At 35.1% G+C, this 23576-nt stretch overlaps 1 protein-coding gene across 1 annotated transcript in view; it reads left to right on the top strand.

Annotated features, from left to right (window-relative positions):
• MYCBP2 (MYC binding protein 2, E3 ubiquitin protein ligase) overlaps nt 1-23576 on the top strand; it is a 185752-nt gene that overhangs the window by 87690 nt on the left and 74486 nt on the right. The window contains exons 33-49 of the mRNA XM_010003518.1: nt 496-592; nt 1950-2142; nt 2757-3031; nt 3989-4201; nt 6050-6241; nt 7369-7575; nt 8310-8441; nt 8945-9123; nt 10743-10885; nt 11650-11750; nt 12965-13183; nt 14612-14837; nt 15153-15271; nt 17880-17967; nt 21543-21592; nt 22643-22815; nt 23153-23297. Coding sequence (XP_010001820.1) covers nt 496-592; nt 1950-2142; nt 2757-3031; nt 3989-4201; nt 6050-6241; nt 7369-7575; nt 8310-8441; nt 8945-9123; nt 10743-10885; nt 11650-11750; nt 12965-13183; nt 14612-14837; nt 15153-15271; nt 17880-17967; nt 21543-21592; nt 22643-22815; nt 23153-23297 — 2752 coding nt within the window. The remainder of the gene's footprint in view (nt 1-495; nt 593-1949; nt 2143-2756; nt 3032-3988; nt 4202-6049; nt 6242-7368; nt 7576-8309; nt 8442-8944; nt 9124-10742; nt 10886-11649; nt 11751-12964; nt 13184-14611; nt 14838-15152; nt 15272-17879; nt 17968-21542; nt 21593-22642; nt 22816-23152; nt 23298-23576) is intronic.

Here is a 23576-nt window from a genome sequence, read left to right as displayed (position 1 = left end):
TAGGAGCAGTGTACCATCAAACAGAAGCAAAACCAAAATTAAATTGTGCTTTACAATAAGTTGCCATTAATTTAGTATTCCCATGATAAATGTTAAGGAAAAATGCAGTGTTTTTTTAAAAACAACAACTCTTTCATTATATTACAAATATATTTTTTGGTTTTCCTCAGTTATATATCAGACGTAATTTTTAAATTGTGCTTGTGTATATATATGCATAAATACATAGATATGTACATACGTATATACACACATACATAGCACATACATATATGCACTTGCATTGATTCTGAAACTTGGAATTTCTTCATGCCAAGAATTCATTGTGATTGATTGCTGGTCTAGAAGAATTAGGAACTGGAGGAAACCATGCCAAAGTTGAACATTTTTTAGTTAATTACCTTAAACTTTTCTTCCATTTTTGTTCCACCTGACCAATACAAACAGTAAAAATTTGGTACAGACTTCAAGTCAGTTCTTAAATTGTTCTTGCAGGCTGCCAACAAGTGATGGCAGTGCATCCAAAGGAAAACAGCAAACCAGTGAACCTGTGCATATTTTAAAGAGATCTTTTGCCAGAACTGTCTCGGTGGTGAGTATTAGGAAGAATCTGCTGTGTTTTCTTCAGTTTACTAATCCTTAGAAAACTGAAAGATGTACATGTGGAAATAACATTTTTTTTTCTGTCTTCTACACCAAGTACTAGTTAGGTACAATGATATATAGCACACTGTGGTTTTTACTTTTTCTGAAGATTTCAGATGTAAACTTGAATCTAAGCTAAGCTTCAGATTGAACTGAGGATGAGAGCCTAAAAATCTGTTTACAAGGCTTGGTTTATTTTTAATGTGTGAGCTACTTACTTAGTTTTGAAGTTTTTTGGGGAATGTGGAGTGATGTTCATACCTATTGATTATGTTAAATGTACAAGACTTAATCCCTGCCAAAAAATTGATATTAGCAGGCTTTTTAGAGTTTTGAGGGAGTTGTACTACTATGTGCTCTCTTTCATGACTTTTGGATTACTGTAATTAATTAGTCATTGGTGAGATTAATCTTTCTCTTCGATGCAATCCACTATACAGTGAGGGTCAGGTAGCATTTAATTGAACTTCTATAAACTGAGGTAAGGTATATTAATAAGCACACTGAATTATAGCTGTTAATAAAAGGTAGTTTGCAGTTCTTCACATACAAGGAGGTTAGATTGTGAGGAATACTGCATGAAGTTGAAATGCAATATTATAATGCAGAATTAGGCATTTTATAACTAAGTTTGAACAATCAGCATGATTGTTACAGCTGGAAGGTACACCTGCAGCTTGAAGGTATTCGATATCAAATCCTTTGTTTGCCTACAACTTTATGAAACTACCAACCACGTTTAATAATAGTAGAAATTAATATTTGGACAAAGAAAACTTTTAAATCCAGAAATGTCTTATTGACTATCGTGCTTCTGTTGATCTTTCAAGTACTGTAAATGTGATACAGTGTCCATGATCCTACAGATCATAACTGTTTAAAAAAATGAGCAAAGAGAGCCCTGATAAGTCTTTACTGTTACAAAAAGAATGTTCTGTTAAAAGCATTACACTATTCATATGCACACAAAGCAAGTAAAATGTACTGAAAAATCTGTGTTACAGGTGAGTACAAACAGTTGTTAGTTCTTAAATAACTGAGGGACTTTCACACTCCTAACATATTATAAATTGCTTTTAGCATGGTATTACAGTGAAGTATTTCTTACATTCTCAGTGCTCCTTTTTATTCTCAAGCAAGTAAGATTTGTGTGTTCTATGGTAGATACATATAGACATAAATATGTTTTCATAATACACATGGATATAGATGCTGTTTGCTTCTCACCTTATTCTGATGCAGGAAGTTTGCTTTTTGCTTTTAACACAAAATCTGTCTTCTGTATCCTTCTTACCTGGAAATAGGAATGCTTTGAATCTTTATTGAGCATTCTTCATTGGAGCTGGACAACACTGGTGCTGGGAGTTGAAGAACTTCGTGGACTTAAAGGATTCCAATACACTGCTACTCTTTTAGATTTAGAAAGGTTGCGTTTTGTGGGCACGTGCTGCCTGAGGTTGCTGAGGGTCTACACCTGTGAAATATACCCAATATCAGGTATCCTTAATTCCTTTGTTTCGTATTTATCAGTAAATAATCTACAGGTCATTCAAAATTTAATCTGAATATTCTTGTAGGGTGTGCTGTAAGATGAACTCTCTTATACTGATGGTTTTATTGGAGAAACTGAGAGACTTGCTGACAGAAATGGGACATTTGCAATATCTACATAACCAAGTGTCCAACACTATATGTGTACACTGTAACTTGTGTGTATTTTAAAGTTAATATTTTGTTTGGCTTGACAGTTAAGTTATTTTGGACTATTTGTATCTGCTTTTCTTCCCATTTCTGTGCATCATGGCTGCTTTGGTGGTGAGCACAGATTAAATTTGAAAGTCATTATCTGTTTTTTGTGCTTGTAGTTTAACAATGCTCATGTTAAAATGCAGCATATGTTACGACCAGAAAATTAGAAGATTCTGTTCGTCAGATTTCTTTGTTGTAGTTTTAACACCCTTCACTGTTTTCCTTTTGAAATTAACTTCTCTGAATGTGGATTTATCAAGGTTGGTAGATTCTGGTTGTTTTATTTGCATGTAAAATGTGCATTTTTATATGAAAATGTTTCATATATTGTACAATTAACGCTCCTCTGTGTAACCTTCTAGCTACAGCTAAGGCAGTTGTAGAAGAAACCAGCAAGCTAGCAGACTGCATTGGAAAAACAAGGACCTTGCTGAGAAAAATTTTATCTGAAGGAGTTGATCATTGCATGGTGAAGTTGGACAATGACCCTCAAGGATATCTCAGTCAGCCCCTGAGTCTTTTAGAAGCTGTTCTTCAGGAGTGCCATAATACATTCACAGCTTGCTTTCATTCATTTTATCCCACACCAGCTCTCCAGTGGGCATGTCTTTGTGACTTGCTGAATTGCTTGGACCAGGTACATAAAAATGTCACAATAGAATATTACAACTTAGCTTTCCCTTTTACTCAAAGAGAAGCCAAGTGGTATTAAAAACCTTTATTCTTTGTTTGCTTGTTTGTTTATCCTAGTTAACATCTTGAATTCTGCTGTTGTTTGGGTTTTTTTTTTAATAATTGAGTTTTATGGGTTGTGTTTTTTTTAATTGTGTCCAAGTTCAGCAAGAGATAGGAACGTCAGTCTCCCTTAACAGTAAGATTCCCTCTGGGATGGGGAATAAAATTTGTGGTGGTGGTGGTAACTGTCAGCACCTGTTTTTTCAGTGTTGAGGCCCTGCCTTATGTAAGATTACTCCTGCTGCACATTCCTTAGGAGCATACAAGTGGCCTTTTTAATACTCATAACTAATACTTGTGTAATTTCTCATTATTAAATGTTACAACAGTGCTCTGATCGAGCAAAGTACATGAGAAGCTGGCAATATTACTCTGTTATCAACAACTTCCTTATACGTATCTTGCTCACCATGAATGAGCAATCCAGTTCTAAACAGAGTAGTTGCTTGCACTGACTGCAGTGAAATGTAAGCAGTTTGTTTCTTTGCATGAAACTTCATTTAACATATCAAAATTCAAGAAAGAACTGGTTCTTTAATATATTATTCTAATGAAATTGATTAATTAGAATAAGTGCTTTATCTTCGAGGGGTACCCAGTTTAATAAGGTTTATTATTTTAAAACATGTCAACTGAGAGATTTTAGTTGCTCCAATTTGAAAGATCTAAATGGAAGCTCATAAGAGAAGACAATGTAAAATTCACAGAAAAGCTAGCATAACAGTAAATGAAGCTCTAAATGATTTTTATAATGACTGTGAAGCCAGGAAGTTCCTTTCAAAAGTTGTTTCTCTGTCATTTACTTCGAATGCAATGGTGCCATTTTTTTCATTCCTTCTTATTTTTTTAGGACATCCAGGAAGCAAACTTCAAAACCTCCAGTAGCAGGCTTCTTGCTGCTGTGATGTCTGCTCTCTGCCACACTTCAGTAAAACTGACCTCTATCTTTCCAATCGCTTACGATGGAGAAGCGCTGCTGCGCTCGATGGTCAAACAAGTCAGCACTGAGAACGACTCTGCTCTGGCCCATCGTTTTCCTCTTCTGGTTGCACACATGGAAAAGCTAAGTCAGGTCAGGATATGTTCTAAAAGTGTTATTATTTTACTTTGCAACAAAAAAACAGTTACATAAGTTCAAGTTTTAGCTTTATAAGGATGTAGCTGAATCTCCCTCACTGTTTTCCTTCTCTAAAAGGTTTGTTTCGGGAACTTGTTTTTAGCCCATCTTCCAGTCTGAAATACTCCATTTGTTGTTTGGAGAATGTCTGAGCAAAAATTATTCTTATTTATTTTTTAATATTGGCAGAAATAACAGTTCAGAGCTGTCTTCTGTTGCATAGTGTTCTCTGCAACAGTATTTAGCTTTTTCATGTGATTACAAGAATGAACGTGTGGATAGATCCATTGTTTTGAGGAAGAGTCAACACAGCTTTGGTAACAAAAAAGTTACTTCTCAAATGGGAGTTTTAAAGGAAGTCAACAAGCAGGCAAATTCATGTAGTTCTATCAAAGGTTATTAAACAATTTCCTTACCAAGGACTCTCGGAGGATGTACTTTTGCAGTTCTCTTATTCCAGAATAGGTTTACAGGAATTAAGTGGATAAAGTTGATAATCAAATATATGGAACTACTAAGTAGTATTCTTCACTTTAGAACACAAGAGAGATAAGATCTCATGAAATGGCAAATGATGCATGAAAAGTAAATAAAATGTAATTGTTGAGTTTTTCAGTACCAAAACTTTTGAACAACCAGAGATCTTAGCAAAAGGTAAGTTCAAAAGGTAGCTGCTTTCCATAAAATATGCAGCTAAGCTGTGGAACATCTTCCTGCAGGCCATTGTTTGCTAAAGGTTTTCACAGACTTCAAAAGCACCCATGCAAGTTGATGGAGAAAAAACTGACCAAAAGCTATTAAATGCAAACAGTATTTCCATTCTGATTACAACTGCCTCATAGCTGTTAAACAGAGTTCTGTGCAGGTGTCTGTACAGGTTTGCTAGACCTGATTTTCTTTGCTAATTGTTAATTACTAGGATATTTTTGGAAGAGAAGATGGTGAGAAAGAAATCAAAAGGTTGTCTATCAGTAGAGCTTATTTTGTTTTTCTCTCTTTGGCATGACTTCAATATGGATAACTGTTTTGAAAAACAGTAGATGTCACTACTAGAAGACATAGTAGCTGCCCAAGCTTAGATTTGTTTTACAGTTGTCATTCAGTCATAGAGTCATAAAGTTATCTGGGTTGGACCCCTGGAGATTATTATCTAGCCCAACCCCCCGGCTAGAGCAGGACCACCTGCAGCAATTGCATAGGAACACATCCAGATGGGTTTTGAACATCTCCAGAAAAGGAGACTGCACAAGCTCTCTCGACAGCCTGTTCCACAGTAAAGAAGTTTTGCCTTCTGCGTAACTTGTTTTCCTCTGTGTAACTTGAACCTCCTATACTCCATTTGTCTCCATTGCGCCATTGTCCTGTCATTGGACACTACTGAAGAGAAACTGAACACATTTTCCTGACACCCACCCTTTAGATATTTATAAGCATTGATGAGATCCCTCCTCAGTCTTCTCCAGGCTAAACAGATCCAGCTCTCTCAGCCTTTCCTCATAGGAAGACGCTCTATTCCTATAATCATCTTTATGGCCTTGCAGTGGACTCTTTCCATTAGTTCCTTATCCTTTATGAACTGGGGAGCACTATTCCAGATGTGGCCTCACCAGGGCAGAATAGAGGGGCAGGATAACCTCCCTTAAAGAACAACAGTTTTTATAAACATGTCACATTTCTTGTTTTTTAAGAAGCCACGGGTTTTCAACTACCTAATGCTTACAATATGTGAAAAGCAATCTGTTGCATTTTATTTCTTTTTTTAAGTAAGAATCAATGTCATTTGTCCTTCTTTTTATGATACAGAGTGAAGAAAATGTTTCAGGTATGACGAGTTTTCGGGAAGTGCTGGAAAAGATGTTGGTCATTGTTGTTCTGCCAGTCCGGAACAGCCTGAGGCGAGAAAATGAACTTTTCTCTTCCCATCTGGTTTCTAATACCTGTGGGTTGCTTGCTAGTATTGTGAGCGAGCTTACAGCATCAGCGCTAGGATCTGAGGTAAAGCTTCTATAAAATCATCCCTAAAACTCTTTCAGGACAAGGATATTATCAATGTGATGCAAACAGTGACAGCAGTTGTATAGATGTGAAGAGCTTTGGTAGGTTCTCAGAAGCTTTCAGGTGTTCAACATTGTTTTAAAAGCATGTGTACGCTGTATTATGAAGTACTGTTGAATAGCTATTTCATTATGGCTTAAGAATATTATAAATTGTTTTTAAAAAGCAGTTTTGTTTTGAGTAACTTGAGTACTTTCCTTTTTGCATGCATGTCTTTGCATTCAGTGCTGATTGGAGGCAGTGCCACTCTTGAGCATCTGCTTGCCTCTCCTAGTATGATGGGTGCCTCATGAGTTACAACCCTATCTGCTTTTGGTTATCTCAGAATTTGTAATGTGTTTTGTTTACCCATAGTGTCTTCCTTATTTGAGATGTAAAATACTCATACGTGTCTTCCTTTAAGTATTCAATGTTAAAGAGTTAATTATATTTTATATATATTTACAAGATTTTGTTAGATTTATTATCAGTTTATTTGTGTTTTGTATTCAAAAATTGGGAGTGACGCTGAGTTGAACTTCTTTAATCCAGAGATTCATAATCATAGACCTAATAGATGTGATCATTCACAATCATAATTATCTTTTAAAGGATAGAAATTTAATCTATTAAAGGTGTGTCACATTCTGTGTATTATCAGTAGGCTATTTTTTTTTGCTGAAAGAACCCAACTTTTGGTAACACCTTGATTAAAGATGTTTTTACTATTTTGTAACATCTGTATCTTTCCTCTGATCTTGGCCTTACCTGAGGCAGAAATATGTAACTCTTTCTTGAAGCACAGTCTAGCTGTCTTTCGTACTAAGTCATCCTATGAAATTCATATTTAAATGCTTGAAAAAATAAGGAATCAGATGCCTAATTATTCTTGGTTAATTCCTAGTTACCAGAAATTGTTTTCTCTTTTTAGCCAATATTTAATAGAAGCCACATCTTTTCTGTTTTATCATTTGATGACTAGAGTTTACCCAGTTGAAAATCAGGTCATTTGATTTACTTAGCTTTATTAAAGTTATCTTGTGTTTATCCATTAACTTTTTCTGTTGCTTGCATTTCACTTTCTACAGGTTGATGGGCTGAACTCTCTCCATTCTGTCAAATCCACTCCAAACCGATTCACTAAAACAAGTCAGGGAAGAAGCTGGAATACTGGGAATGGATCCCCTGATGCAATATGCTTTTCTGTTGACAAACCTGCTGTAGTTGTAGTAGGTTTTTCTGTGTATGGTGGAGGGGGAATTCATGAGTATGAGCTCGAAGTACTAGTTGATGATGTAAGTACTGCATTTGAAAAACAATTTGAACAAAATTAACCTCAGACATTTTCATAATGTTTTACAAAGTAATATTCTTATACAGTCTAGGCTGCAGTAAAACAGTGTTAATAGGGGTTTCTTTGCTTGTGGTGGTGATTTTATTTTCAAGCTACGTACCACGTCCAGTAGGATCCTTACCTTGGTTATGATCTTGAAATCTTCCTTTCTTATAAATAATCTTTGAGTACAGTGTTTTTTTTACTTACTTAGACCTAAGTGTAAATAAGTACCATTTATCTCTCTGCAAACTGCAAAGGAAAGGAAGAAATAAAAGAGACCAAGTTAAAACATTTTTCAACAGAAATTGCAGAAAGGTAGCCTATCAGCATGGTCAGGCTATAGCTGCAGATGTTTCACATGATGTTGAAGTACTGTCTTAGAAGCATCGTGAAACTGTATTGTGTCTTCTTGCATTGAAGAAAGACCTCTGTTGTTTTAGACTCTGTTGTTCACTTGAACCAACTGTTGTCATCTCTTCAAAAGAGCAAGCATAAGTTGCTGTGGAAAATTAGCCTCTCTGCTCAGTAATTTTGTTTTTAGCAGAAAGGCTTTACTGTTGACTCTGAGCAGATTTTTCAGCTTTATCTTACATATAATGCTGTGTGCAAGAAAATATAACTTGCAGAATTCCATGCGCATGTCATGCATTTACACTATAAATGTATTAAAATTACTTTGTTTCTTTGAATCAGAGTGATCATACTGGAGATTCAACTCATTCTCATAGGTGGACGTCTTTAGAGTTGGTTAAAGGAACTTATACCACAGATGATTCTCCCAGTGATATAGCTGAAATCAGACTTGACAAAGTTGTGCCACTAAAGGTAAGCGTAAGAAATGCACATCTGTAAGTTTCATGACTACTTTAGGTAAGAAAAATCAGAATGTTCAATTTAAATTGTTTGTGGATGAATTTTGACATGTTTGCTTTATAAATGTTCAATTTCACCTTATAACTGAAAACTTGAAATCCCAGCAGCAAAAAACAAATGAAATCTTATTTTTTATAATAGGATGATATACATTGTAATTGCTTAGTAGTTGAGAATATTCATGATTGTGCAACTTTGTGTGTGTGCAATTTGGTAGCTGATTTTCTTGGATACCTTGGGTGCTTTCAAGTAATTAGAAGCAATTTTTTTACTGAAGTTATGATCTGTAGTTTGGAAACACAGAACAGCTTTGGCTTTTGTTAAAGGCTGGAACTTTTTTGGTTAATTTTGTTTGTAGAGTGCTTTGAAGGAAAATAATAGGTTTCATGATACTATGAAGCTTAATTTACATACTTGTTTTATCCTGCTTACTATTTTTGGCTCTCCTTTTTCAGGAAAATGTTAAATATGCAGTTCGTTTGAGGAATTATGGAAGCAGGACTGCCAATGGAGATGGGGGAATGACCACAGTTCAGTGTCCAGATGGTGTAACTTTTACATTTAGTACATGTAGCCTGAGCAGTAATGGCACAAACCAAACGAGAGGACAAATTCCACAGATCCTTTATTACAGGTTTGTGTGTTGTCATGATCCATTTCTGAGAAAAGTGAATAAAACCATTGTGATGCTATTTTTGGGAAGTAACAGAAATAAATGTGTTTGAGGAAAGAGCTCCTTTAACAGCAACATTGCATTTTTCCAGTGTCATTTCAGACTTAATGTTATTTATTAAAGACAGTTTTCACAACACCGGGTGTCCTGATTCCTCTTCCAAGCTTGTTTTAGATTTTTTTTTTTGCTTGGCAAACAATTTTATGACAATCGGCATCTCTGATAAGATCCACTTTCTACTGCCTTACGTATGTAATATGGGAGACTAGTAAGATGCACTACTTCAGTCTTCACTGGAGTGCTTATCTGTCTGATTTCATTCAATTCCTTCCTCTTTTGCCAGAAGGGATTGCATCATGTAGTGAAGCAAGTTATGTGTGTGTAGGAACTGTCTTCTCTTTTACTGTAGAGTTTAAAGGTATAAAAAGAGAAATAGCAACTGCCTGAAGAAAATCAACAGAAACATCTAACTGTCCTGCAGGGAACCTTTATTTTAGCCTTTCAGGATTATGGTAGGAGTGCATGTAAAGTAATGCTTTTGCAGAAAGCATCCATTGTTAGAGGTGCTTAGTCTGATATGCATGAAGACATGATCTTCAAAACTTGACAACACCTCAATATATGAATTACTGCCATCACAGAAAAAAAAAAAAAAAGTCATGCCTTCTACTCGAATCTCAATTTTTGTGTTAAAAGGCTGATCAACATTAGATCCAAGGAGCAAAATGAGCAAGCAATAGCAATATACTTTGTTATTTAATTATGTAAGAAACATACCTACCTAATAAAAGGTGAAGAGAATAAAGTAATCAATGTTCCAACTCCCCTGCATGGGCAGGGACACCTCCCACTAGACCAGCTTGCTCCAACCTGCCCTTGAACACTTCCAGCGGTGGGGCATCTGCTAAGTGATTGTAGTTGTCAATCCAAAATCTGAATCACTTATCATATTGAGAGCTTTAATTAGTTTATAATTATAATTAAGTTGCTCTGGAAAAGCAAATAAACCCAGATATTTTTATATACCTTCTTGAAATAGCTTTGTGCATAATGTTGTTTAGGGGAAACTAACTTGACAGAGTGGATTTCAAAAAAAACCCAAACCACTGTTTCATGAGGGCGAGCCTAAGATTGTGTTTCAAAACCAAAATTAATATTTAGAAGAGGGAGGGAGAATCTTTTTCCCACTATGATACTGCAGAAATATCCCTTGCAAGAGTTTTTCTCATTTCTGTTATGCATTTAAGTATTATCCTATTTTTATCAAGATAGGTGCTTGGGCCTGGAAGAGCATAGTAATTAATACATTTCTGTGGTTTGAAACACAACTAGTCCAAAGGAACATTTCAGAAACATGCTTGTCATTTTTTTCTGCCAGAAAAAAAAAATAAAAAAATTGCAAAGAGACAGCACTGAGGCATTACCTCCAAAATGTGCTCTGTGGTTTCCTTTGGTTGTTTCCCTTATCACTTTATCATAAATGGTTTTTACTTACTCTGTGTCAAAAATCTGTCTTTTTGTTTATTTTTACCTAATATAATGTTGTACTTTTTTGAACTTTAATTTCATCCGCCATCCAGGAGTGAGTACGATGGAGATCTGCAGTCACAGCTTTTGAACAAAGCTAATGAAGAAGATAAAAATTGTAGCAGGGCCCTTTCTGTCGTCAGCGCTGTTGTACGAGCAGCCAAAGACCTGTTGCACAGGGCTCTTGCTGTAGATGGTAAGGCTTTCCAGATTTATTTCTTGAAACTTCTATTTTGGATAGCCAGAGGTAATAGTAGAATATCAGTGATAGGAAAATTGTTTCCCTTCTGCTTTTCAAAGAAAACTCTTCTAATCTGTCATTACTTGAGGTATCAAACTGAGTGAATTTCTAAGTCATTGAGTGGCGCTTGAGATATCATGGGCAGATACCTCATATAAGTTTGCTTATCAATTTAGCAAGTGCCATGTTAAAACTGGTAAGATTATTTCCAAAAGTGGGGCTGTGATGGGTCATTTCCAAATGTTATTGCCCGTTTTGTACAGTTGTGGTAATCAAGAAGACTGGTGAAGGTAATGCATCTAAACATCCATTTTTTATAAATGTAGGCATTAGCCTTAAAACTGAATTATTTTAAGCTACCATCTTCAGCCATTCCAGAATATTGCATAGTGCTATAGAAATTGATTTGGAGGACTTGGAGAAGCATGTTGTGGTAACTTCTATACCATAGAAAGCATGCTATTCCAAAATGGCAAAGAACACAATAAAATGATGCTCTAAGAGAACTGTATATAATGGCACATTTATCTCAGTTGAACTTTGCAGGTTTAGAATTTGACAATGCCTAGATAAGGAAAATAATGTGATGTAAAAACTAGTTCAGAAACTAAAAGTTCAACTCATAAAAAGAAAACATCTAAGAAGAAAAAAAATGAGATGTGTTTTGGACTATGGTGCATTTATTAATAATGCCTTTTGTTGTAATTATCTTTGTCTAGCTGAAGACATTCCAGAACTACTCAGCTCTTCCAGTCTGTTTTCAATGCTGCTTCCCCTCATAATAGCCTACATAGGACCAGTGGCAGCAGCCATTCCCAAGGTATGCTCCTCAGTCAATGAATAAATTTAAAAACATTATACAAAAAAAGATTTACAGTGAAAATCTGAACATCTTGGTTTCTTATGATTTAATGAATTACTAGTTTATATTTGACCACGTGACTCATTATTAATTTTCCAAGTGTCAATTTTTAAATTTCATGTTTTAAAAATGACACTTTTTTTTAAACTTAAATTGAAGATACTATGAAAAGAAATACCTTTAAGGAGGCAGAAGGAAGGATGACAGGCTTTTAACAGTAGGAAAATACAAAAAGTTAGAAGAATCAGTATGACTCACTGTTGTGAGCACATTGGTAGAATGAAATGGTTTATATACTATGGAAATCCCACTTTTACAACCAGTATCCAAAGCAGTGGTAGCTGCTCATTAAGGTTATTTATTTCTATCAAATTTAGAGATGGAAAGATTTCTGCTGTAAATAAAAATATCCTTATTCTTCAGTGGCAGAGCATTCTTCCATGTGTCTAATCTGGAATAGTCTTGAAGTCTTATTATTTAGAGTTACTAATGTCATTAATCCTTAGCTGGTAAACATTATTGCCTCTTACTGCTTTTTCAGGAACTGCAAGCTCTCCTTAACTTCTCTTTAAAGGAGAGAAGAGAGCACTGGTCACTTAAAATCTCACACTTGAATTTCATTTAAATATTTTCAAATTTTAGTTCCCGTGTTACTATGATGAATTGGAATTTAGAACCAAATGTTTTGCTTTAGAAGTGTTCCTCTACTTTGAAAATGTCATAAAGATTACAGAGAGCAATACGATGCTTAACAATACGTGCATTAAAAAAAAAAGTTGAAGATGTGAAAAAAAAAATTATATTAATGTTGTCATAAAACAAAGTATAACTGGACTATGACTTCAGTACAATACTTGCTTTCTCTCAATTCATGTATTGTTTGTGAATATTACAGCTTCTTAGTATTAGAAGGTGTTTCAGTGAAGGTATCTCCGAGTTACATATGAATTTTTGTTTCAGTTTTGTCAACTCTCGACGAGTATTTGAGATTAATGTAGCGATGCTTTTTCTGTCAGAATTGTCTAGATGTAGAATAGGAAAATGACTGAACGAATTGTGGTAGCGATACTCTTGAGAATATCCAGTACACAACCATTGCAGGGAAGTTTGTGAGTATTGTTTTCACCCAGTGACAAGGCAATGCTTGATTGTGTGTGGTGTTACTGTTGCAGGTTGCTGTCGAGGTGTTTGGCCTAGTGCAACAGTTACTTCCTTCTGTGGCAGTTCTGAATCAGAAGTATGCCCCTCCAGCTTTTAACCCAAATCAGTCTACAGACAGCACCACCGGGAACCAGCCAGAGCAAGGGCTTTCAGCTTGTACTACCTCCAATCACTATGCTGTTGTAGAAAGTGAGCATCCCTATAAACCTGCCTCTGTTACACACTACAAGGTAAGCACCATTCCCAAGCGAGCTTGCAGTTTCTTTAAAGCTTTTGACTCATGGGTTTTGTTTTGTCCACATTTACTATCTGAAAAACTGTTGCCATGGGTGATCATTCATTTTGTTTAATATAGGAGACAGTTGATTACAGCATGTTATTACTGTACTGCTTTCTGGAGAAACCTCTGTCCAGTAAGTATAGTGGAAATTAGAGTAGTTTTAACCCCCTTACACAGGCATCTACTGTAAGTCCCTAAATGTATTATGTTCTTAGATTTTCCTACTGTGATGCTCTGTTTCTTTGCTGTAATTGTACAGACTGTAGAAGTTGGAAATCTTTATGTTTACACTATTTAATCATATCTCTGCCTTTTTTACCTAATGGTAAAGCAGTGCTTTGTAAAATGCCTAACATCAAGTCTAGTCAAACTGATACGCATTATAGTGTAGGGATCCCTGTGCTGGCTATTGCTGGTCTGCCAATTAAAATTCATGATTAATTATTTTCATTTGAACCAATTCACTTGGATTTGACATTGCAGGAGTCTCTGAAGTGCTCTTAACTGTGTTAGGTCACTCTGAGTAGTATTCATTTTCCCTTGCATGGGTGACTATTACAGTAAAACTGGATTTTCCTCAACATCGGTAGCTGAGTGAAGAGTTGAGGCATGAATTCCGTGCCTGAGAGATGAATCTTGTGTGTCAGTTCTTGAGATAGGGATTTCTGTAGTCATATTAACTCCAAGACTGTAAATCCAGAGGTCACAGACCTGAAATCCAGTAAGAGCTGGGTGAGGTCATTACTCTGCTTGCCTGTCCTGTGAGGCAGAAAGACACCCACTGCAATAAATGTAGTTATATGATCTTCCTGAAAACAAGGATGCTTCTTATTATTCTAAAATATTATGGAGCTTTATCTGAAGCCTTGGGCTTAACTGTTACTGCTTTTGCATTTCTGTAGCTATATGCTGATGTACTGCGAGCCATATTCACAGGTGTGATTCAACTGCTGTGTATTTTTCTAGGATTGCACGAAACATATATTGAATGTGTTTGTTGGAGTTGGCATTTAAAAAGGTGTCTGAGAGTTAAATATCTATAGTGGTAGTCTGTGGTTATTTTGTTTAATGATCCTGTGCAGAGTTTCTAAAAACAATCATAAATGATATTGTAAGTGTAAATACTTACACTGAACATAAGTTACAATACATTGTAATAATTCAGTAAGGTGAAAAGCATTTCAGGTGTATCTGAATTTCAAATAATAAATTGTTAATGTCAATCTAAAGCATATCAAAACAACTGTACAGAATTACATAACTGAATCACTTTCATAGCATAAGGAGTTAAAACCAAACGGAAATTAAGAACCAAATGTAAAAATCCCTCAACAAACCTTCAAACATACACCATAATTCGACTTATTTTTTGTTTTAGGTGACTTTTCCTGAATGTGTCAGGTGGATAACAATAGAGTTTGACACCCAGTGTGGGACAGCTCAGTCTGAGGATGTTCTTCGTTTACTAATTCCTGTCAGAATTGCACAGAGTCTGGGATTTGGACCAAAGCATGCTTCTGTTCATGAGAACCTTAATTCATGGATAGAGCTGAAAAAATTCTCTGGATCTTCAGGATGGCCCACCATGGTATTAGTATTGCCAGGTAATAAATAGATGCTGCGGTAATTTCTAGTAGTGTTTGTTTTTTCCGCAAAATTAACTTAGAAAACAAATTGTAAAAGTGTTTTCATCCAAGCTGCCAAGTGTTCATTGAGCCATTGCTTGTACATCAGTTCTTTAGGTTTATTTTAGGTTTCTTGCTTGAAGTGTTGATCTGCATGTTAATCATGGTTTTACTTTACATATTATATATAAAGCCTAAGTCTCAGATATCCTTATGCAGAAGAAAGACACAAAAAAGAGGAGAAATACTAACTTTTTTTTTTTTTTTTAAATGTATCTTTTTACTTCCTATAAGGAAATGAAGCTCTTTTTTCTCTGGAGACTGCATCAGACTATGTGAAAGATGAAAAGGCTTGTTTTTATGGTTTCAAATGTTATGCAATTGGATATGAATTTAGTCCAGGATCTGATGAGGTAAGGGAAAAGTGAAATGCCTACAATTGCTGCACTTATTAATTGTCTTCTAAAAGGCCAGGTTTCTTGGTAAAAGCAGTTGTGCTTCCACTTGTTACTAAATAACATTAGCAAAATGTTTTAACATTCATTTCATACAAGCTTTTAACATTTTTTGCTACAGACATTATTTGTTTGGAATTCTTAACTCTGAATATTATTGGAATGGCTTTCCGTTTCTTATTCAGTAATAACTGTGACAGTCTGCAAATAAATAGCATGATTTTATCTAGTATGTCAATGGGTTATGAAATTTCCTAAAATTCTTACCTAGTCTTCCATCATAAATCCAAAGAATCGAGTCTTTCATATACAGTGATTTGTATTTTACTGCTTTATAATAATTCTGGAAAAATAGTCCTTCCTTATCTTGGGAGTCTTTGGGCCTGTTTCTTCATATGAACTTCACACTGTCTGCATTTTGATGATGCTGCAGCACTCACAGATTTATCTCTTTCCTAAGTTCTGCTCAAGATAAATCATGTCTTCAGGTTTTCAAAACTAGATTCTTTTGAATTTCATGATATGTCAGGTTATAAAATGCTCCAGATCTTAAGCTATGTTGATATCATTGGCTTGCAGCAAATCAGATTTAAAAATTCTATAGATAATTTCACTAATCTACAATAGTGTAATAATGGTAATTTTTACTTAAGCCGGAAAAAGATGCAGTTTCATATACTTTATTAGTTCTTCAAAAGCATTTACAGACAAAGTTGCTGGCATGTTTTTACTCCTCAGTGCTAAAACGTGCCAGCCAATATTTTAGCTATGTCATCTAAAAGAAGTTAAAGTAATTGTTTTTAAACATCTTTTTATAGCTCAAGCACTCTTGAAGTTCTATAAATAGAATAAGTTTTACAGTGTTTAAGTTACCTTGCATCTTGGGACTAAAGCTTCCATCAATAATTTAAATTATTTGGATGTACAATGCAAGTTTCTTGTTCTTTCAAAACTTCATGATAACCATTTTCTAAAGTCTTACCACTGCTGGAAAAATAAGCATATTTTCTCTAGCTTAAAGAAGCAAAGTATCAGGAAGACTTAATTCTAATAGTTAATTTTTGCACATTTGATTCTCCTTCCAAAGGACAAGCTTCTGGTACCCTTACTTAACTGTAGCATATTGAATGGCATTCATTTTTAGGGAAGTCTCAGCAAAAACTGAAAGATGTTATTGAATGTGAGCAAGTGCACCAAGGAGTTGGGTGTAGCTGAGCTATTAAACTTAGTTTAAACCCACAATTTTTGCAAAAATTGTAGATTTATGTTTTGATTCATGAAAAGGAAGGCTTTTTCGTGGTCATCTGCACAATAAATGCAAAACCTGTCTTCTCCACAAAGGGTATTCACACATCTGGGAATTGTCCAGTCCGTTGGTCCACACCTCTACTGGCTTGCGATTTCAGAACATGCTGGTTTGGGTCCTAAAGATGTAGTTTATCAAGTGTTTAGTCCAAAATGTGTTTTGGATACTTATAAGTCTGGCTGAGAGTCTTGGAGAATACAAGTCAAATCTAGATTTACTGATTTTGGAGGCTCTGTCCAAAAGAGGACTTTTTTAACCTACTTTATGTATTGCCTAGAAGATACATCAGCTGGAAGTTTCCCATCCCCCCCACTTTTTTTTTTGGTGTTGATTTATTTTTTTCCTTCACAAAGAGGTATCTGACAGAGATGTGCTGAACCACCCACAGATTTCTTTAGAAGTTAAAATTGTTGTTAGTGCCAGTCCTTTTTTGTGAGCAAAGTTAAAGAGGTTGTGCCTGCATGTTGCTGGGACAAGTTGAAGGGAAAATATCAAACACATTTCTTTATAGTTTAAAAAGTAGCTACAACCTCCCTAGCCATACTGCTCCCCCCCCAGTTCCTTCTTCTCTCCATGTATTTGAAAACTGTCCATTCTTTTAGCTTTTGTGAACAAGATTGAAAGATACTGATGGAGAGAAACTTCACATCTTTTCAGAGACAAGTCTGGTGGGAGGGAATCTTCTCATTCCTTAGACCAACAGCATCAATGGGAAGAAATAACTTTGCAGTGTGAATAGAAGGGAGAAGCTGTCAGGGCTGTCGCCCCGGGGTTTTTAATGGAGAAAGGGAAATTATGGAATCTTGCTTTCATCCTTGCCTTTCCAACTAGAGAAAAGGTAGAGGGGGAAGAAGTTATGAACAGAACTACTTTTAAACAAGATGTGAATGTGAACTTGCATGGTAGGAATATATGTACAGCTTAACAGAGGCATTGCTTTGCACTCCGAATATGTAGGTTTTTTATATTAGGAAGTTTCCTTTCTCTTTAACATTACAGACAGAAGACAATTATAATCTTAACATGTTTTTACTAAGCTACCAGAAGCATGGTAAACCATTTATTAATACTCTTATCTAATTAAAATTGTTCTAAAAATTTTGGTACTCTGGCCACATCCTGCACCTTGTTGGGCAATGTCAAACTGGAATACAATATCTCTTAAGATAAAGCCGTGTCAGGGAAGCATATTCATTGTCCTGTTTTCTGAGACACTATTCTTGTTTTAATTTTTTTTTATTTTTTTTTTTCAAATTGAAGGGTATTATTCAGCTGGAAAAGGAATTGGCAAATTTAGGAGGATCATGTGCAGCAGCTTTGATGAAGAAAGATCTAGCGCTTCCTATTGGTAAGTCCTACTCAAAGAACATTGTTATTTCATCATTGGTTTGGGTTTTCTGAAGTAATACTACCTTTAAGTCTTAATGTTGCTTTTAGTTAGACATTATAATACAAAAATTATTCTTGATACTGAAGTAAACAAGAAAATAAAGTGGTGGTGTTTTCTCCTTACACTGTTCCCTTAACATGTGTATGGAGAGGAGGGAAACGTGCTCATCTAAATCTGAAGCAACTCACCCTGTTCACAGGGAGTCTATCAATGTACGGCCTTTGTACTACGGTTTCCTCGTGGTACTTCACAAATGGGCAGGTATTTTACTTGAATTTCTCTGTCACTGTTTTTATTCCCTGCACTTCACCCCCTACTGAATGAAAAAATACCTGCAGCATTAAATTGCAACTTTTAAAATTACTTGTTTAAAATTGAAAGTGACCATTGCATCTGTAGACCTTACAGACTAAAATATTTCTGCTGTAGTTTGTTGGGTTTTTTACAATTATAAAAAGTATTACATACATTTACAGTAGATGTAGCAAATAAAAGATTACAGTCACCCAAATGTAATTTAAACTATAAGGAAATTTGTGAATTTATGAAAATAATTTGATATGGAGATTGAACTAGAACTTCTAATGATGTTGCTTTATTCTTTGTAATAGCATCTCCCCTAATTAACGTAAGTGTATAAGAAAAATAGGCTCATAATCTACAATAAGACATCTTTTTGATCCTTTTAATTTAGGAGCACAAACGAGAGCTCAAATATTGTCAATGGGACTGGAAGTATGTATTAATGAGCAGGAGGGCTTTGATCACTGTGCAGTTATAACCACAATGCCTAATCTGAATTTTTTAGCCCAGTATTTTCTTGTGTGTTTGAATGTGCAAATATATTTCTTTATGTTGTAAGCAGGCACCTCAGTTGCAGTCATAGATCTATATTTCTCTCCCAAATGTACAGGCAATTCTATAGTTTAGATAGTGTCCTCTTACCCTCCAAACAGCCACATTAACTCTTTAGTTTAGTTGACATTCCTAGCACCCATTTCTCCTCCTATGCGAAAAAATAAACTGACTTCTTCTAACTTTATTTCTTAGATTTTCTACTACTTTGCATTCTGTCTAAAGAGGTTTTTTGTTTTGTCCTTACTTTGAATGTCTAAAACAAGATGGGAAAGTAGCTGCTATAGGTAAATTGGCTATATATGCTTTCAGAAAGAAGGATTTTGAAATAAAACATGCATTTAAGTTACCTATGCAGTCTCAGTCACCTATAAAAGTGGTGGTGTATGATCTGCAAGGGAAGAGAGATAGATTCATTGCCTGGAAAGAGTTTCCTAATTACTGGCCTAGTTACAATTCATTCATCTGATGGTTTAGATAACAGCAGCTCAAGAACTTAGGCACATCTGTTAGTGTTGCTGAGAATATTACAGTGCTAAAAACGTGTGTTTATTGTTTCTCTGCAAGACCACTTGGACCCTGTAAATAAACAAAGTGTTTAATTTAAGGCAGCAGTGGTATTATTTGCAAATGGAAACACCTGTGCAGGCTTTTTAAGATGCTTTTCAGTTGTCTGTTGTTTTGCTTGGTGTCTCAGAAAAACACTGGCAGAAAAAAAGATAAAACTGTGGTTTGCTAGAGGAACGTTTAAATGCTTTGTCATCAGCCTATTTTTTCTTTTTCTACATTCTAGATTATGTATCTTCTACCTTTTGCAGCAACTGAAGTGGTGTCTTAACAAATACTGTATTACAGCCATTGCTCATCTGCAGAGCAGAGTCATTTGTGGAATTGGAGTGTCCATTAAGAAAAACCTATCTATTCATAAAATAATATCTTCTAATGTATACATACAGGAAGGTCCTTTTTATCAGACTTTCATACTTCGTTGTGTAATTTCTACAATTTTACCTATTCTGCATGTGGATACGTAGACTAAAAAAATGTAGCCTAAGAAAAAGGCTCACCCCACAAAATAATTAGCAACTTAAATTACAATGCCTGAACTTTTGGCATTTAGAAGTTAGGCATCTCTATCTAAGTTAGTAGCTTAAACCTTCTTTTAGAGTTATTTTAGACATCTTCAGGATGGTTCATGTTGTTACAACATGAACATGTAAGAAATGAATCACCAAAAGGAGGAGCCTGTTTCTCCTCCATTTGTTGTGAAGATAGCTTGTAATACCTCAATCTGAGCTCATTATCTCATACTTCACTACCCAAAACTGTGTTAAGTCAATCCTGCTCCATCTCCCAGATCATCTTTAGAGCTCCAACTAAGTGCTCTTAAAACCTGGCAATTTTAATGAAGACAGTAAGAAACTTCATGAACTTTCTGTCAAGGAAAATAAGATGACTGAACTGACTTCAAATCATAGTTACTAGTTGTTACTGGTGTCCTTGTGGGAGCATTCCATCTTCAGCTTTATTTACATGTTTTATCATGGTGTATTGACTTTAAGGAGGTTGCCCTTGTTTTTCAGTTGTAGTGGATCTGTTCTTCATACAAGTAGCCAAATACTTGTATAAGTATTCTTCCAGGACCATTATGAAAGAAAAGCATTTTGAAAGAATGTCAAGAAGAGTTAGACTTTTTTGGTCCAAAAGAAGATGGACCAGACAGTGATTCCTTCATGTGTTAGGAAAACTTTATTTTTCACAGTACTCAACTACTATGTAAGTTAACATGTTCAAAAGGTTGCACATCCTCCTTGCCAGTTCTCCAATAATTAAATTTAATCTGCTTCCCAAGAGAGAGATTTGGTCTGTGACAAAGACCTAATTTAGCAATGTGGAATAGGTAACATATTTAACATGATAATTTACTCAATTAGCTTAAATTCTGTAGAGGTATTTCTGAAAGCAGGGTTTTAAAATATCTTTATTTCTTTGAATTCTAAAAATGCTATAGGAATTGAATCTTCTCCCTTCTCCTTTTCTCTTGTGACTAGTAGAATTGCCTTACATGTTTTTGAGAGAGTAGAAACCTGGTAACCGTGCCTGTTTTAGTTTTATGTTACAAGGCTGTGTTTGGCAATTTGGGTCACTTTAGAATCCCACTTCTGAGTTGTATTTGTGAGAAAGAAATATTGTATAATAGAATGTATTTGAATTTTATTTTTTAGTAGGAATCATAATTTACAAAGTTTTGCAGAGTTTATCAGGTTTTCAAATACTGTTACAAGAGTGAGCTCTTAAAAGGGAGCAGCTGGTGCATACTTGTAGGTGCTGCTTCTCAGACACCACACTGACATCCCAAAATCTTTTTCTGAAAAGTATCTAGTCACATCCAAAGATTTGCCATACATACTGTCTTGCAGATAAGTACAGATTTTTTGTTTTGTGTAATGTATATTGTTTATTTGTTTGTGCACTGAACTATGCAGTACTGCATGTTTACCATGTTACTTGAAAATATTTAACTGCTGATTAAAAACAGTATTACACATCATCATGCAAACCTGTTTTGTCACAGAAAAGGTTTCACTAAACAGAATTTAATCTCACATTCTATATAATATGTATAGAAATGTCAGTATTATTGTTATGAAAAAAATGTGTTTCTATTTTTACAGCAGGGAATGAATTTGAAGAAGATCTTGAGATACTTGAAGAGGCTGCCTTGCAGGTATACTGCTGCTTTTTATCCACTGCAACATACTTAAGCACATAGTTGCATTGAATCTCTTTGCTACATTTATAAAGTTCCAAATAATATTATTGCAATTGTTCTAGTGTGATGGTGGTGTTTTGTTTGTTGTGATGGTAGCTAGTGGTGGCCAGTAAGTCTTTATCTATAGCCCCTAGCTGATGCTGAAGAGAGAAAAAGAGTCTTCCCATTCTTTTTTTTTTTTTTCCTAATTATCTTCAGGACAACTGTTTTGAAATTTAGTTGTCACAGTACTTGCTGGAAAAATGTATCAGATGACACCATTGCATAGGTCTTAGATGACAGAATAGTAAATTGAAATTCCCTAGGATGAACAAGATGTTCCTTGAAATAAATACTTTTTCTGCAATCTGTTCCTGGACCCACTGTGTTCTAATTCAAAATGTGAGCTAGGAATGAGTAAAGGATTAATTTTTTGCTTTTAATCCTATCTGTCCAGTATTTTATTCATCTTTCCACCTTGCTTCCCTTCTTTGTCTTACCCAAAAGTATCTTTATTTGCAAGGGATGTCCTTTTTAATCTTTCTTTAAAGTAAACCTGCCTTTCTCTAAGTTATATCTCTATCCTTTTATTTCCTTTTGGAACGTGCTCATTGGCCACATTTTCAAAATTACTTTCTTTATTCTTTTCCTGGTCACAATTCAGCAGTTTAGGATACTTTTAACGTAAAAGTTCACAGTATCTTTTTCTTTCCTCCAGAAATTTTCCCTCAGCTCAAGAAGGAGGGTTGGAACTAGATGATCTATAATGTTGCTTCCAACCCAAACCATTGTATGATTCTATGAATTTTTTTTTACATACATTGTTTTTTAGACTGTGCTTACTTTTTTTAAAAACTTTCAGCATTGTGAAGTTTCTCTCCTCTTCTTCTTGAATGGTTTTCAATCCCAAAATGTCTGTAATAATTGTGTCATATTATGTGAAAGTGTCTACATATACGATACTGAAAAGCTGTTTTATGTCTCCTTCCTTTCACCTCCACCTCAACTTCTGCATTGAAAAAAAAGGTGTGCAAATCTCACTCTGGAATTCTTGGGAAAGGCTTGGCACTGTCTCACTCACCAACCATTTTGGAAGCTCTCGAAGGAAATCTTCCACTGCAGGTACAAAGCAATGAGCAGTCATTTCTGGAGGATTTCATTGCTTGTGTACAAGGATCAAGTGGTGGTCGTCTTGCAAGGTAAAAGTTTGTGTGCTGCCTGAATTAGCCCATTACATCAGAGTTGTAATGTTTTAAGTTTTGCAGCAAAGCAGAAAATGTTCAGCTATCTGTTAAACTGTAAAAGCTGTGCACTGTTGCTTGTCTATACAACTAACTATAGAACTTTATTATCTATATCAAATATTAGTTAAAAAACTGGCTGTATCGTTTCTAATACTAGTTTTTGTAAAAGCATTTATGTTTTCAGATGTTCTGCATTTTTTCTTAGCCGAAAGACATGTTTGTACTGAGAAATAATTTATCTTTTGGGTGGCTATAACAGATTTTAATGTTAGTTGTTTTTCCTTTGCTGTAGGTGGCTTCAGCCTGATTCATATGCTGATCCTCAAAAAACATCATTGCTTTTGAATAAGGATGACATTCGATGTGGGTGGCCAACTGTTATTACAGTACAAACAAAAGACCAGTATGGGGATGTTGTTCATGTTCCTAACATGAAGGTAATTATTGTAATCCTGGCTGTTCTTACACTGCATCATGCTGTCTTTTAGTATTTGTTGTAGATATTCCACAGAATACTCACGTACAAATCAGAAAGAGGCATTAGTAAATTCAGCGTAGTTAGACTTTCTTACCTCTAAATCCAGAAAATGATCAAATTCTCTATTATGCCAACATCATTTCATGCAATTCTATCTTGTCTGTAATGAGCTACGCATGTATAGTTGTAAAAATAAGCAGCTGCAGGCAATGGTTGATGGTGATGATGTGTAAGGAGA

This window comes from Chaetura pelagica, unplaced genomic scaffold (assembly GCF_000747805.2).
Source record: "Chaetura pelagica isolate M959 unplaced genomic scaffold, ChaPel_1.0 scaffold106, whole genome shotgun sequence".
NCBI lineage: Eukaryota > Metazoa > Chordata > Aves > Apodiformes > Apodidae > Chaetura > Chaetura pelagica.
The sequence above is the reverse complement of the archived record's forward strand: the minus strand, read 5'-3'. Positions and strand labels throughout refer to the sequence as shown.